This window comes from Molothrus ater, chromosome Z (assembly GCF_012460135.2).
Source record: "Molothrus ater isolate BHLD 08-10-18 breed brown headed cowbird chromosome Z, BPBGC_Mater_1.1, whole genome shotgun sequence".
NCBI classification, from domain to species: domain Eukaryota; kingdom Metazoa; phylum Chordata; class Aves; order Passeriformes; family Icteridae; genus Molothrus; species Molothrus ater.
In genome coordinates, this window is record NC_050511.2 from 24,333,935 (window position 1) to 24,347,346 (window position 13,412).

The 13,412-nt window shown below is 35.8% G+C and overlaps 1 protein-coding gene across 2 annotated transcripts in view; it reads left to right on the forward strand.

Moving 5' to 3' along the window:
- Positions 1-13,412, forward strand: part of CERT1 (ceramide transporter 1) — an 82,662-nt gene that overhangs the window by 20,616 nt on the left and 48,634 nt on the right. For both annotated transcript variants that reach the window (XM_036402765.2, XM_036402764.2), the window contains exon 3: positions 3,000-3,116. In XM_036402765.2, the coding sequence (XP_036258658.1) occupies positions 3,000-3,116 (117 nt within the window). The remainder of the gene's footprint in view (positions 1-2,999; positions 3,117-13,412) is intronic.

Sequence of the window (13,412 nt, forward strand, 5' to 3'; positions counted from 1 at the left end):
GAGGTGATAATCTTAAGTTGCATTAGAAGATGTTTAGGTTAGATATGAGATTCAGGGGAAAGCAAGGATGATGGTGAACTGAAGTAAGTGCACTGTATGGAAGTGTGGTATCAGTAGTGCTGCAGGTTTTTAAGATGAATTTTGGAAAGTCTTTCTAATCACATACAATGTAATTGCTTGTAACTCTATCCAAGAGACTTCGAGAATGAGAGATCAAGCTGAAGAATGCTATCATGTCAGGAAAAATCTTGATAGCTAATCTTTCTAGACTTTCTGTTTGGGTGATTTTTTGGAGTATTTCTGGATGTTGTAGATCATCACATGACTAAATGAAGGCCTGTCAGAGGAGTAGCTGAGAACAGGCATATAAGCATGACATTTTGCTTTGGCAAGTTTGCTGTTCTAAAGCAGCTAAACTTCTTTTACATATATGATAATAATAGTCATAGAAAATTCAGCTTGAAGAAGAGTGACCTAGACTAGAAGACCTGTATTTTCCTGTGTTGGGTCTGTATGGCAAGTTTTGGTGGCAGGGGGCTACAGATGCAGCTGCTGTGTGTAGATGCAGAAGTTGCCTCCATATCTCACAGATCCAGTTCTATGTGGGTCTAAGAAGGACCTGCTAAAACTGAGTTCATCAGAGATGATGGTATATTGCCTCTGTGATAACATACTAAGAAAGTGTAAAAACTGCTGTGCAGCATGGATTGGGAGAGAGGGCTGAGAATATTTGAGAGCGACAGCTCTGCAGACACAGACATCTGTGAGGAAGGAGGGGGAACACATGATCAAGTGCTGAAGCATAGATTCCCCTGCAGCCTGTAGGGAAGACCATGGTAAAGCAGATTGTCTCCCTGCAACCATGAGCATGGGTGTGGGAAACCCATGCTGGAGCCTTCTAGTAGGACCTGTGGCCCCATGGAGGGAGGAACCCATGTTGTAGCAGTTTGCTAGCAGGACTTGTGGTCCCTTGGGAGACCCATGCTGGAGCAGGCTGTGTCTGAAGGACTGTGCCCTGTGGAAAGGACCCACACTAGAGCAGTTAAGGAAGAGCTGCAGCCCCTGGGAAGGACCTATGTTGGAGAAGATCACAGAGGTCTCTGACCCATGAGAAAGTTCTTATGCTGAACAGGGAAACAGCATGAGGAAGGAGTGACAGAAAGTGTTTGAACTGACTGCAATTCCCATTCCCTGTTGCCCTGCAATGCTTGGAGGGATGAAGTAGAGAAAAATAGGTAGTGAAGTTGAGCCTGGTAAGGAGGAGTGGGGTGCCTTTAAAATTTTTATTATCCTACTCTGATTTGACTGGTAATAAATTAAACTATTTTCCCTGAGTCAGTGCTGTTTTGCCTGTGGTAGTAATTGGTCTCCCTGTGATCTCCCTGTCCTTATCTCAATTCATGACTCTTTCATCATATTCTCCCTTCCCTAACTGGCTGAGGAGGGTAGTGACTAAGACTTGGGTGGGCACCTGGCATCCAGCCAGGGTCAAACAACCTTTTTTGTCCCTGGTTCAGTGAAGGCAAAGGAGTGTGTAGAACCAGTTTTGAAAGTTGGTTGAATTTAATTAACTTGAGATGGTCAAGTATTAGGTAATTAGTAGCTATAGTTGTTTGACTCGATTTTCAATTCTTACGGTTACTGGAAGTTTTTCCTATGGGAAGTTTAAATTTCTTTGTCAGGCATCTGAGTGTTCAATGTTAAAGTATATGAAGTTTTAAGCTTACGCTTTGGTTTTTTATGTACTTTTGTTAAACTCTTTCTAGTTAATTTTTTTAATTTGTAATTTGTATTCTGTTATACTTTTCTTATTCCTTAGTATGTTAAAAACAGAAAAAGAGGAAGGTGTTTGTTTGTTTGTTTGTTTATGTGCAATTAGCTCTGGTTTCCAAATTCTTTGAAAAAAAATTCTCACTAACACTGGAATGGTGGTTGCATGACAACAAATGAGACTTACTTCTAGGTTTTCTTTTGTGGAGTGTTCAGTCAGTGATTAACAGTTTTTTAGTTTGCAAGATTAATGTATTGGCAGTATGTTGTAAAGGATATTTGTAACACTTATCTTCAGCATCTGGTACCAGTATCTGTGGTCCTTTAGACTTTGTCACAGGCCTTTATCCTGAAGCCTGTTAGCCTCCTGCAGTTATTTGCATGTGTATTTTTTCTTCGTATTCAATTTCAAAAAGGTGTTCAGCTACATCTGTATTACATGTCTTTAGAAATGGCTTTCAAAGATGAAGGGTGTGGGGAATATTGCGCTCAGTTGGATGTTTTCTAAGGAGTTACTTTGAATTGACAATGTCAGGGTACAGGGCAGATTAGATCATTGTTTTCTTTCCCTGTACTTCCCTTAACAGCTTCACTGTTGCATTAGTAAAAGCTTACTAGTATTTAAGGCATGTGAACTGAAAGTTAGATACAGTTGAGTGGACATGTGTGAAAGGATTGCATGTGGCTTCCAATTATCTGTGAAATATTCATGGTGAAAATAGTTGTCACAGTTCGTAAGTTCCAACTCTGACTTATCATTTAGATATAGTCTGCTTTTATGGTTCTATCCTGGTATGTTTTTGCTATGATGTATGTGTTTCATCTAAAATTAATACTGGTAGCACTGGTGTTATGGAGCTCTTGTCCTGTTTTGAAATTAAAATGGATATGTAGGAATATTTTCTGTAATGGTAGATACTTTGCTGAAGAACTTGTTTCAAAGTATTTCAAAATATGGAATGTATTATGTATGGAATTTATTTATGAAAATTTTACTTAAGAAGAATGTATGACACAGGCTTTTCTATTTCAGCAGATCAGCATCTTTCCTTATGAGAGTATATGTTCATTATTTGAGACAGCTAGACAATACAGAATTTATAATCTAGGAAGAATTAGAGACAATATAGACAGATTTTCTGATTAGTGTTTGAGTGTCAAAATAATCTATGAGGTAATGTTTATCATGTTGCTAATTTTAGCTACTCTTACACTCTCTTCTGTCACAGCCCCATGACTTTGATGAATGCAGATTTGATATCAGCGTGAATGATAGTGTTTGGTACCTCCGGGCTCAGGATCCAGACCACAGACAACAATGGGTAGATGCAATAGAACAACATAAGGTATGTAATTTTCTAATTTCCTTCTCATTCCCTCATTAGATCAAGCATAGTGCTTGCAGAGAGTTTAAGCTTCCCTGTACAGTCATTAAAAGGCTCATGGTATTTATGACAGGTAAAAGCTGAACATTGAAGCTGTATGTTAAATATGTTTCAAAGGAATTGACTTGTTCTTCACAGATAAGACTTTACTGGGGGCTAACAACTGTGAGCCTTTCTTGAGCTCTCTAGCTTGAAAAAAAAAGCTTTTATTATGTTTGAGTGATCTTTTCAAGGTTTTGTCCATCTTCTCTCTGATTATTGCTTCTAATTGCTTCTTATCTATCTTGTTAGTCTTAGAGTCAATTCTCTAGGTTATCATTCTGGTTTTGGGCTCCTCTTTTTCATCATTTGACCACTTTTACTGTATCTGATCTCTGACTTCTGTCTCTTTTGTCTTTTACGGCACTATTCTTCGTCCACATTTTGGTTCAGCTTTCTTGATTTATTCTGTATATCTTCCAATGAACTCAATTTATTTCATTTTAAAAATACCTGACCTTCAAGCCTTTTAGGTCGGGTAGAAGGTACACAAAACATCCATTATGTTATCAGGTACAAGATAGGCACTGTCCCAAGGTGTAGCATTAAACTACAATACCTAGCCCAATGCAGCCTCTCAATCTGGGTTACCCAAAGTACAAAAGGAATACAAATTGAAATAGATATCCAAGTAGGTATGAATTTTTACCTTGAGCTTCTTGAAGTGATGTCTGTATAGGTACTGTGTGTAATTAGGAGATTTCACCTTTTGTTGGCCATTCCTTGCAATAAAAAGTATGTGTTCTTTAAATTTAGTGCTGCCTTTTGATAATGGTTCTCTACAAAAAATCATCTCAATTGGACTATTCGTCCCTTTGTAGCTTAGCATTTTTCCTTCATTTTGATACAGAGGTAATGTTAAAGCATAAGAAATTAAATTGCAAAGCCAGGATTTTTTTCCTGTAGTCTAATGAAAAAATATAAAGTTAACAGTGGCATGTTCATAAGACAACAATACTGCAATTTATTCTTAGTGCAATAGCTGAGAGAAATTTCTCATGAGGATACACTGAAGAAGTTACTGGGTTGCATATCTGTAGAACTGACATTTCAAAAACTGGTAGGCTTGGGGGTCTTCAGGTGTGGTTTAGTGTAGTCATGGAACTTGATAGCCCTAGGCTAAAATTTAGACTAGGTTTCATGAATGATTTAGCTGTGGAAATGCAGAACTTTAACCTGAAGCTGGATAAGCAGAAATGCAGTCTGTGTCATGGAATGCTACCCTGTAGGAATGAGTGATGAAAAATCCCAGATCCCTGGGATCCCTGTCTTAAACTCTGCTCATCACTACTTCAAACCTTTTTCATGCTATTTTTCTATTCCCTTTTGTAAGGCTCATCTTAACTGTTGCTGAGTTCTGAGCTGCAACTTTATGGAATCACCAAATCATAGTACAAGATTGTTGAATGGTAATGGTTTAGAGTTTGCCATTGGAAGTGTTGATTTGGCATTGTTTCTCTGTACTACTTAAAAAAAAAAAGTCTTGTGTTTTCAACACTGTTTTTTTTTACCTGCATTAGTACTCAGCCCCTGTCATGAGATGTCTGTTTATTTTCCTTTGTCTGTCTAGAATTATTGATAAGCTTTTATTGGTAAGCTTAAATTGTCTTATTCAACCTCATTTTCAGATCATGAATGAATATTGAGGGGTACAAATTCTAGCATTCCAAAAGTGATCTCCCTTTATAAAGAAGCCTGATTAATTGTACAGTTTTTCAGCTTTAAAAAATAATCTTTAAACATAATTAGGTTTGGACAGTTTAGACTTCCATTCTTTGCAAGAATTTGGTAGTTATTTAAATAGATAAATTTTACCAGATCTCTGCCTTTATGCTTGAAGAAGAAGAATGAATGATTATTTACACTACCCATTTTTTTTTCTAGAATTAGTATAGAAGTAGGGATAAGAAGGTATTTTTCATTATTTTAATAAAGTTACTTTTCAGCTTATTTTTTAAAGAATGAGGGTGTTCTGGAATGTTGTAAAAACAGAAGAAAAGTATATCTACAAGTAGGAAGTGGTAATAAGTCCTTCAGTGTATGCTGAACGCACAAGAAACAGTTCACTTTGCATCTTGCTATCCAAGGTAATAACACTGGACTTGACTGTTCTCAATCTTGCAGCTTTTCCAGTATGTGTAGTTTGCAGTTTCATGGCTATTTGACATTTTTCAGTTTCTTTCATACTCCTTTTTACTCTCTAGTGTTAACAATATTTAAGGCAAATAGCAGTTGTTTTCATTCTTAAATGAAGTAGAAAAACTATGGCACATCACTTCTAAATAAGCTATCAAAACATTTAATATGTTAAAGTAATACATTATTTTACATACATACTTACATATTTTTATTTTGAAACATCCTTTTTGTATTAAACAACTAAATATCAAGAATATCATGATCAAAGCATAGCAAGGAAAACAGCAGAAGTTACTGCAGTCTTGTAATAGTAGCTTAAACTCAAGTTGAAAGTATATAATGAAATAACAGAGTTACAAAGGTCTTCTTTCCAGTGCAATATTCTGTTGTCTTCATAATACAGTAGGAATTTTGTGTGATAAATGTAGGTGTAGAGGTGTATCTGTTGCTTCTGATGATTTTAGAAAAATAAACAGTAACCAGAGGCCTTGGAAATCTTGACCAGCACTTGAAAAAGTGCTGTATTTACATAAATATGTGTTTGGTAGAATTAAACACAACACAGAAGTGTCCAAATCCAGTCTTCAGTCTGATAATTATTAGTGGTTCTTAAAGAATATGTCTCCAAATGTCTTGTTTCTGTACTTTCATTGAGGGGTTAGTGCTATAACCTGTAATTTTTAATATAGGTTTGTATGGAAAATATTTAAGAAACAGTACTTTTTTATAATATAACTTTGATGTCAAAGAAAGTATTTTCATGGAATCTGGGAGTCAATCCCATTTTTCAGTCAAATTTGTATGAACAGCACTTAAGTGAACCTTAGTGTTCACTTGGAACCTCCTTATTCATCCTTTAATTCACTTCAGCTTGTGGAAGTTGTATATCCAAAAACTTGACTGAGAGAAGGGGAAGATGGGCAGAATATCTCATTGCACTGAAAAGTTCAGATCTGTCGGCTTACTCTGACGTTTTCTGAAAGAGCTTTCTGATCAGGTTACCAAACCTTTGCAAAAGCTCCTTCTGGGTAAAAAAGTTTTTGTTTGAGAAACAGGTTCTTTAAATGGCACATAATAATTTGAATAAAATCAAGAGAGGAAATTATTTCCTGTACCAAACAGTTATTTTTCTTAACATTAGTCTACTGCTGCATAAAGTACTTTTTTGTTTGTTTTTGAAGTTCTTTGTTGCTTACTGAGTGGGTAGGTAGTTCTGGTAGGCTGCTTAAGCTATTTGCTAACAAAAGTGTGTTTGTGAGACTTGATGGAGCATGTCACAAGGTTGTTGATCTTCAGAGTGAGAAAAATAGACAGAAACTTTGACTGTGTTTCATTGTGCTCCAAACAAAGAGAACACTGATTTAAAATAAAATTAATTTTAAATATGAGTATAACCAGACATAGAAAAACTTAATGCTTAGCATTGAGTAGCTGATGGCTGAGAAATGTCAAACAGCTTATGTTCAGGCATAAAAACCATTAGAATTTTCAGAGGGGTTTATAATTGTACTTTTTTTCCTTGTATTGAGGTTCCTGAATCCTTACTACATTAAGTGTTTCAAGTATACCTCAAAACATTTATTCATTGCCCTGACCTGGAGGAGGGATACATTTAAAACTACGGTAAAGCCATCAGTGAGGCAAATGAGGAAGTAATTAATGTGTAACCAGGAGTCCATTCTTCTACTTAAATGTTTCATTAGATTTATTGATCAGGCATTTCTCTGGTGTCAAAACATTGATGGTACTTGACCACCACAACGTTGATCTGTTTGGAAAGTTACTATCTTCTTAATAATAATTTGAAAGAGTGCCTCCTCCAGGTCTCTCCCATCGTTTCAAAATGGAATTTGGAATTTCTAACCTAATATTAGATAAATTGGCTTAAATGTTGTTAGTTCAGTGCTGTGAGAAAATGAGAGTGAATTGCTGTTTGTTGTGAGAAACATCTGTATAAGTAAACTTATTTTGAGTAAAAGAACTCCTGAGATCAAGATAATGATTTCTTGTAACGTTAATCCACCACGTGAGTTGAGAACTAGATGAGAATTTATTTATAAGTGAGTACTTTATGAGAAATTCTGTATCACTTTAGGTTTGTCCCATTTTGTTCCATCATAGTTTTTATTTTCTCCACACAGACTCTTAATGTCTTTATTATTGACTTCATGGCTCTTCAGCAATATAAATCGATAGGTTTTTTGGTCTTGTATTTGAAAAATCTTTTGTTTGTCAAATCGAAATAAGTTTTCCTGAACTTCTTAAAATATCTGATTTTGCTGTTTCAGACTGGAAAAGGTAATTTTTCAGAGGAGTACCTAGATATCCAGCAAATTGGCATGTAGAGAGTAGGTAGGTTTTCTTTTTAATTTTGAAGTGATGATGTACAAGGTGTTTATATCTAGAGTAGAAGGCATGAATCTCAGAGTTTGACTGTGAAAGGTATCAGGTGGCTATTTTCTGAACCTAATTGACATACATCCCTTTTTTGGGGATGAAGGGACCTGTCCCCCTTAAATGACAGTGGCCTGTCTCCCTCAGTAAAAATATTTGTTGAAGGAGTGGCTACTACTTTATTGTTTTTACTCTTAATTAGACACTGTGGAAGGAGTTAGCTTGTTAGAATACGGTTTTACAGAAACATCAAGAAGAGTAAAACTTATATCTCCTTTTTTTAGCATTTTCTTCCCAAATGGGGAGAAGACATGGCAACCTGTGGGTTAAAGATAATTTAGCTTTTAAGTAATTCTAATTTTGTGCAATTCTTTGTATACTACAGCTTGTTTTTTAAAATAACCAGTTGTCAGACCAGTTAAGATGCTTAAGATACCACTTTCCTTTGTTTAAGTGCAGATCTAGTTTAAATGGTGGGAAAAGCCAAGAACACTGGATTTGATAGTCAGATAAATTCAAATTTAAGAAAAAGTTAAGTAATTATTAAATCAGTTGATTTTGTTTCTTTAACACTGATACCTTTTCAAACAAGTAACCTAGAATTGAGATATTTAGTAGTGAGGTGGTTATTTTCTGACTGTTGATCTTAGTTCATAAGTCAATTTAGAAAACTGCAGAGCAAACTTTAAACAGCATAATTTTCATTGCAGTCAATAAGGGCACTTCATGATATTGTTGTGAGAAAAATCAAAACCAAAAACATCAGCCTGAAATTTTCAGAAAATTGTTATTAACCAGATAAAATGGAGTTCCTTTTTTTGCAAGTACCCTAAAAAAAGCTAGTAATTGCCTTATAAAGTGTTATAGTAATTACCTTATAAAGTGTTAAGAATCATTAATTTCACTTATGGTAATCTGCCTGTTTTGTTTTCCCTTGTCAATATACTGTTCTAAAAGAATTAATGAATGTGCTGTTACACATTGAAAAATATTGCTAGTAACGGTAATGCTGATGTCGAAGCAGGAAGCCAGGTGGAGAGGACAAGGGGTGGGCTTTTGCTAGTCTAACATGACTGCAAAAGCATTTGAAAGCAAAAGTTCCAATGGGTGAAACCAGAGCACCACAAGATTTTGCACTTTAGAAGCATCTTAATAACAAACTAACCCACAGAGTACCTGCCTGGAGCTAATAGATCCCTCCTCTACCTGCTGTAATTGTTCCTGTTCTGAATGATTGAACTAATTGCTCAAATTTGTTGGTTATACAAATCAGCTTCTGGACTGAGGTGAAGTGTAAGAATATCGTGCCTGGTGGGCTGTTCGAGTCCAATCCAGTTAGCTATGGACCTCAGCCCACGCCATCTTACATGGACAAAAGGCAAAAGACAAGAAACACTCTTCTTCACGTGGGGACAAATGTCCTCAGTTTATTCCCAGGTGAGCCCCCAGATGGAAAAGAGTCTGTCACCTCATGGTGGGAGACTTTTAAACCTGGGGGAATGGGGGGGCTGAGGAAGAGGACCACAGCCAATGGGATACAAGTGAGGAGGGGATGAGGGGAGGAGTAAACCTGCAACAAACCAGCACCACAGGGGTTTTTAGGGGAGGGAAAGACCATGTGATATAAAAGGGGAATCCCACGAGGATACAAACATACTATTCTGTGCAATAATACAGAACCCAGTGCAAAACAACTAAATAGCTATTTAGTGCAAAACAACAGTGAAGGACTTCAGGTAAAATATTGCAGTAAATATTGAAGTATTTGCAAATTAAAATTGCTTTTTGTCCTTGTGTTATTTCTCTTGTGAACTTAAGTATAAGAGGTTATGCATGAGTAACTTTTATAAACTCAGAGGGAGCCTTAAATTTCACTTCAGACTTGATTATAAGCAGCCAGAGTTTCTCAGTTCCTAGTTTTTGTTCTGTAATTGGAATATGTCACCTTTAGACTGAGATCCAAGTTCATCTACCTGTTCTTTCAACCTACAATGGCTTAAGAAATTTCACATTAACCATACTTTAAGTCAAGCTTTTGTTTGAATACTGTATGTAAATATTGATCTATGAGATTATTGTTATGTAGCTAAGAAAATAAGAAAACATTGAAAAATGCAAATAGAGGTAACTTTCTCATAGTAATATTTTACTAGGAGTAGATGCCAGAGCAAAAAAATTTGACCTATTAATCAAGTCAGAAACCAATATCAGAGTTTCAATTCATAAAATAACGAGCTCGGGTTATCAACAAGAAGGGGAGAGTACAGAAAGGTAGTATATGTTTAACTTGTCCACAGGCCTTTCAGCAATTTTAAGTAGAGCTGTAACATTCTGTGAAGACAGGGTAGTTTTCTCCTTTTCTACACATCTCTTGACCCTGATGTTGAATGGATTTAATATACTGATAATGGCAATAAAGACATGCCAATAAATGACTTCAACTCTGTTGCCAGTATTGGCTGAAATTAGTAAGATAATTTAAAATGAATAGTATATGCAGAGAAATTATACAGAAATATTTTGACTCAGCATACTAATGTAACAAACTTTTAAAATAGATACTAAATGAGAAGTATAAATTTCTGCCATCAATAACTAGTTTTATACATTAAATTTAGTGTTCCCATTTTGTGGCAGACCATTGAGGAGTTGCTGGACCAAGTAGTTTAGATGTTTGTGTAGACTGTATTTAAGTGCATATTGAAGTGCTGCAAATAGTCTTCAGAAGTCCATTTTGATGTTGCAACCTTTATAAATATATTTCTTTTATCAGCTTACTATATTATTGACAACTAGTCACTGTCAATTTCTAGCAACAGTAAATATTCTAATATTGATGAGTGAATGTTAATTATTATTATAATGTTAAATATGTATATTATTATATGTCTATTATAATAATGTATATTATTATAATGTTAAATAACAATCTTGTTAATTATTTTAAAATAAAAACTTTACAGTAGTGTAACTTCAGATACATCATATAGCAGGCAGCAACAGGAAGAGCGTTGGTTGCCATTTCTCCCCTGTATTTTCTCTCCTGAAATTCAGCTGTTTCAATAATGTGTGGTGTTTAAAGTATTTCCTTCCTCAGCAGTCACTTCTGAGGTCTGAAAAGAACTGTGGCTCCCTAATGTTTTAATTTTTTGGCGTTTCATACTAATAAAAGTTCTTCTGGCCATACTTCCCCCTGTACCCATTCACAAGTAAGACTGACATAAGTGGAAGAAGAGTGCAGATGAAGGAAAGCAGAAAGACTGCAGAAAAGAGTGCAAAAAGATGAAGGGATATATGGGAGCAGATATATATTGTTCAACTTCAGTTTTATTAATCAAGTTCATAAAGAGGATTGTAGGAGTGTGATGATGAGACCTCCTTTTGCCTATGTTGGTATCCATGTCCTAAGTGTTGGAACAAGTTTCCTAGGTAATCTTTATGTCAACTATTGTTTCCTATTAACTGGATTTGGATTTCCTTGTCTGGTGCTCTACAGCACACAACAAACTCAAAATATTGCTGTTTGATACTGATATGGATTGTATAGCATACACTCTTATTTGTTTTGTGGTAATGCATTTTGCTTCAGAAGCTGGTGACCCACTCTCCCACTGTGGCCTTGTGAGGCTCTGGCTTGAAGCAGTAGCGCAGCTTGCCTGAAGAGGCTGGAGGACAGCATTCAGATACCTATATTAACCTGTAAAAAGCTGTTTTAAAAGCCTGTTAACCTGTTTAAAAGACTGAAATGTATAGGCAAGTGACTGATGAGTGGCAGAGACACTCTTTAAGGTGTTACAAAAATACCCTGTATCAGTTTGAAACGAAAAGGTTATGAACTGTTGCTCAAGCTTAAGCAGGAACATAGATGAGAGTTTTTGCTGTTTCTTTCATTGTTGTGTGTTGATGTTACATATTTAACATAAGTTCTTGTGTATTCACATTTGACATCTCCCAGGAAAGCTGAATTTGAAGTGTTTGCAAAACTGCTCCTTGGTAACTAAATAACAAAATATGTTCAAGCAGAGGCTTCTGAACTTGGCAGTAATAAGCTTACTTATTTTGGATTTTGACTAGAACCTTAGGTAGAGTGGGAAATACATAGGAGAAGGATGTAGCTGTCTCAAGAGTGTGAGCACCCTGTCTTAACTTTTAAAATTCATTCGTTCTTCATTTGGGAATACTATCTTTTTCTTTTTGGTCTTCAGTGACATCTGAGTGGTATGGAGATCAGCAAAGAAATAAAGTGAAGTACTGTCCTGAAGGAAGACTTACAAAGTTAATTGTAATTCTTCCCCTAATGTGAACTAAACTCATCCTTACTAGATGCTATGTTTCACTGTAAGATAGATTGGGAAGTGTTGTAACAGTAAGGGCTTATGGAATCATTTTAGGCTGTTTGTGCCATCAAAGGGATTTCTTGCCATCCTCGCAAAATGAGTTCTCCTTTATTAAGTAGTCTTACAGTAAATCTAGAGAGATTATTCCATTCATTTTTGAAACACTTAACATTTCTTGTCTTTTTCCGTTAGAACAGTTCCCTATTCCTCAGTTGTTGTGCACATGGATGTCTTTTACAGCTTTCTGATACCTAGCATGCCTGTCTTACAAATTCAGTCTTCCATCTTTCAGTGAAGTATAGCACCAAAATAGAATTCCCACTAGGATCCTATATGTGTTGTATAGAATGTAGGATTATTTTGTGGATCTTGGATGCTACCATTTTACAACACCACGAGTTTTTTAACTTATTCAGCTTGCAAAACACTAAATCTGATTCATCTCTAGAACTATCTGCAGATCGTTACCTGTCCTGTACGTGTACAGTACAGTATTTCCTATAACCGAGTAAACTTTGAACTCCATTTTTCTCATGTGTGTATATAAGTGTTAAGTTTGTGTTGCTCTTCTGTCAACTTCAGTCTTTCCAGCTCAGCTGCTTTAGGTAATCATTATTGTGCTGTGTGGGTTTGGTTCCATTCCTTAAGTGATTGTGCTTCTTCTAGTACTTTGTAAAGTATGGGGACTGTCTACATGAAGGAATTGCAAAGTAATCTAACCTATCTCAGTTCACAACTGAGCTTGCCTGTTACTCTGTTGGGAGCTGCCTATCTAAATCTGAAGCTGTACATATAATGCACTTAAGATAATTTTAAATCTTTGTATCCATGAAAGCTGTGATATGTTCCTAATTAAAAAGCGTTCACTCCCATCTAGTCAGAACATTAACAGATAGTCTTCACAGTCATAGTAGAGGTCTGGAGCTCTTCTCTCAAGCCCCTCCCCCTAAAAGGTAGTGAACTTAATTGAAATGGCTTACTCCTGTCTTTCCCATAAATTAGCTAAATATACTAATTGATTCAAGATTCAAATGCGCAGAAAGGTTAAAGTAAATTTTTGATCACTGCATAGCCAGGCTGGTGAACTAGGGTGTTCTGAAATAGCTAATGAATGCCTGAAAATTACAGTTCAAATTGCAAATTAGCAGAGTGTTGCCTTGTAGGTGCAATACTGTTTGAAGGAAAACACTTGAAAAAGTGCTAACTCAGTATCAAATAATGTGAAAGGCTTGTGACACTACTGCTCCACTAAGCTGTTGAGTATGTCAGTCAACATTTTTGCAGTGCTATTTAACAAAGAATGATGTACCTGTCTAAAGTAAACTTGGTCTCAAGACTAATGCTCGGT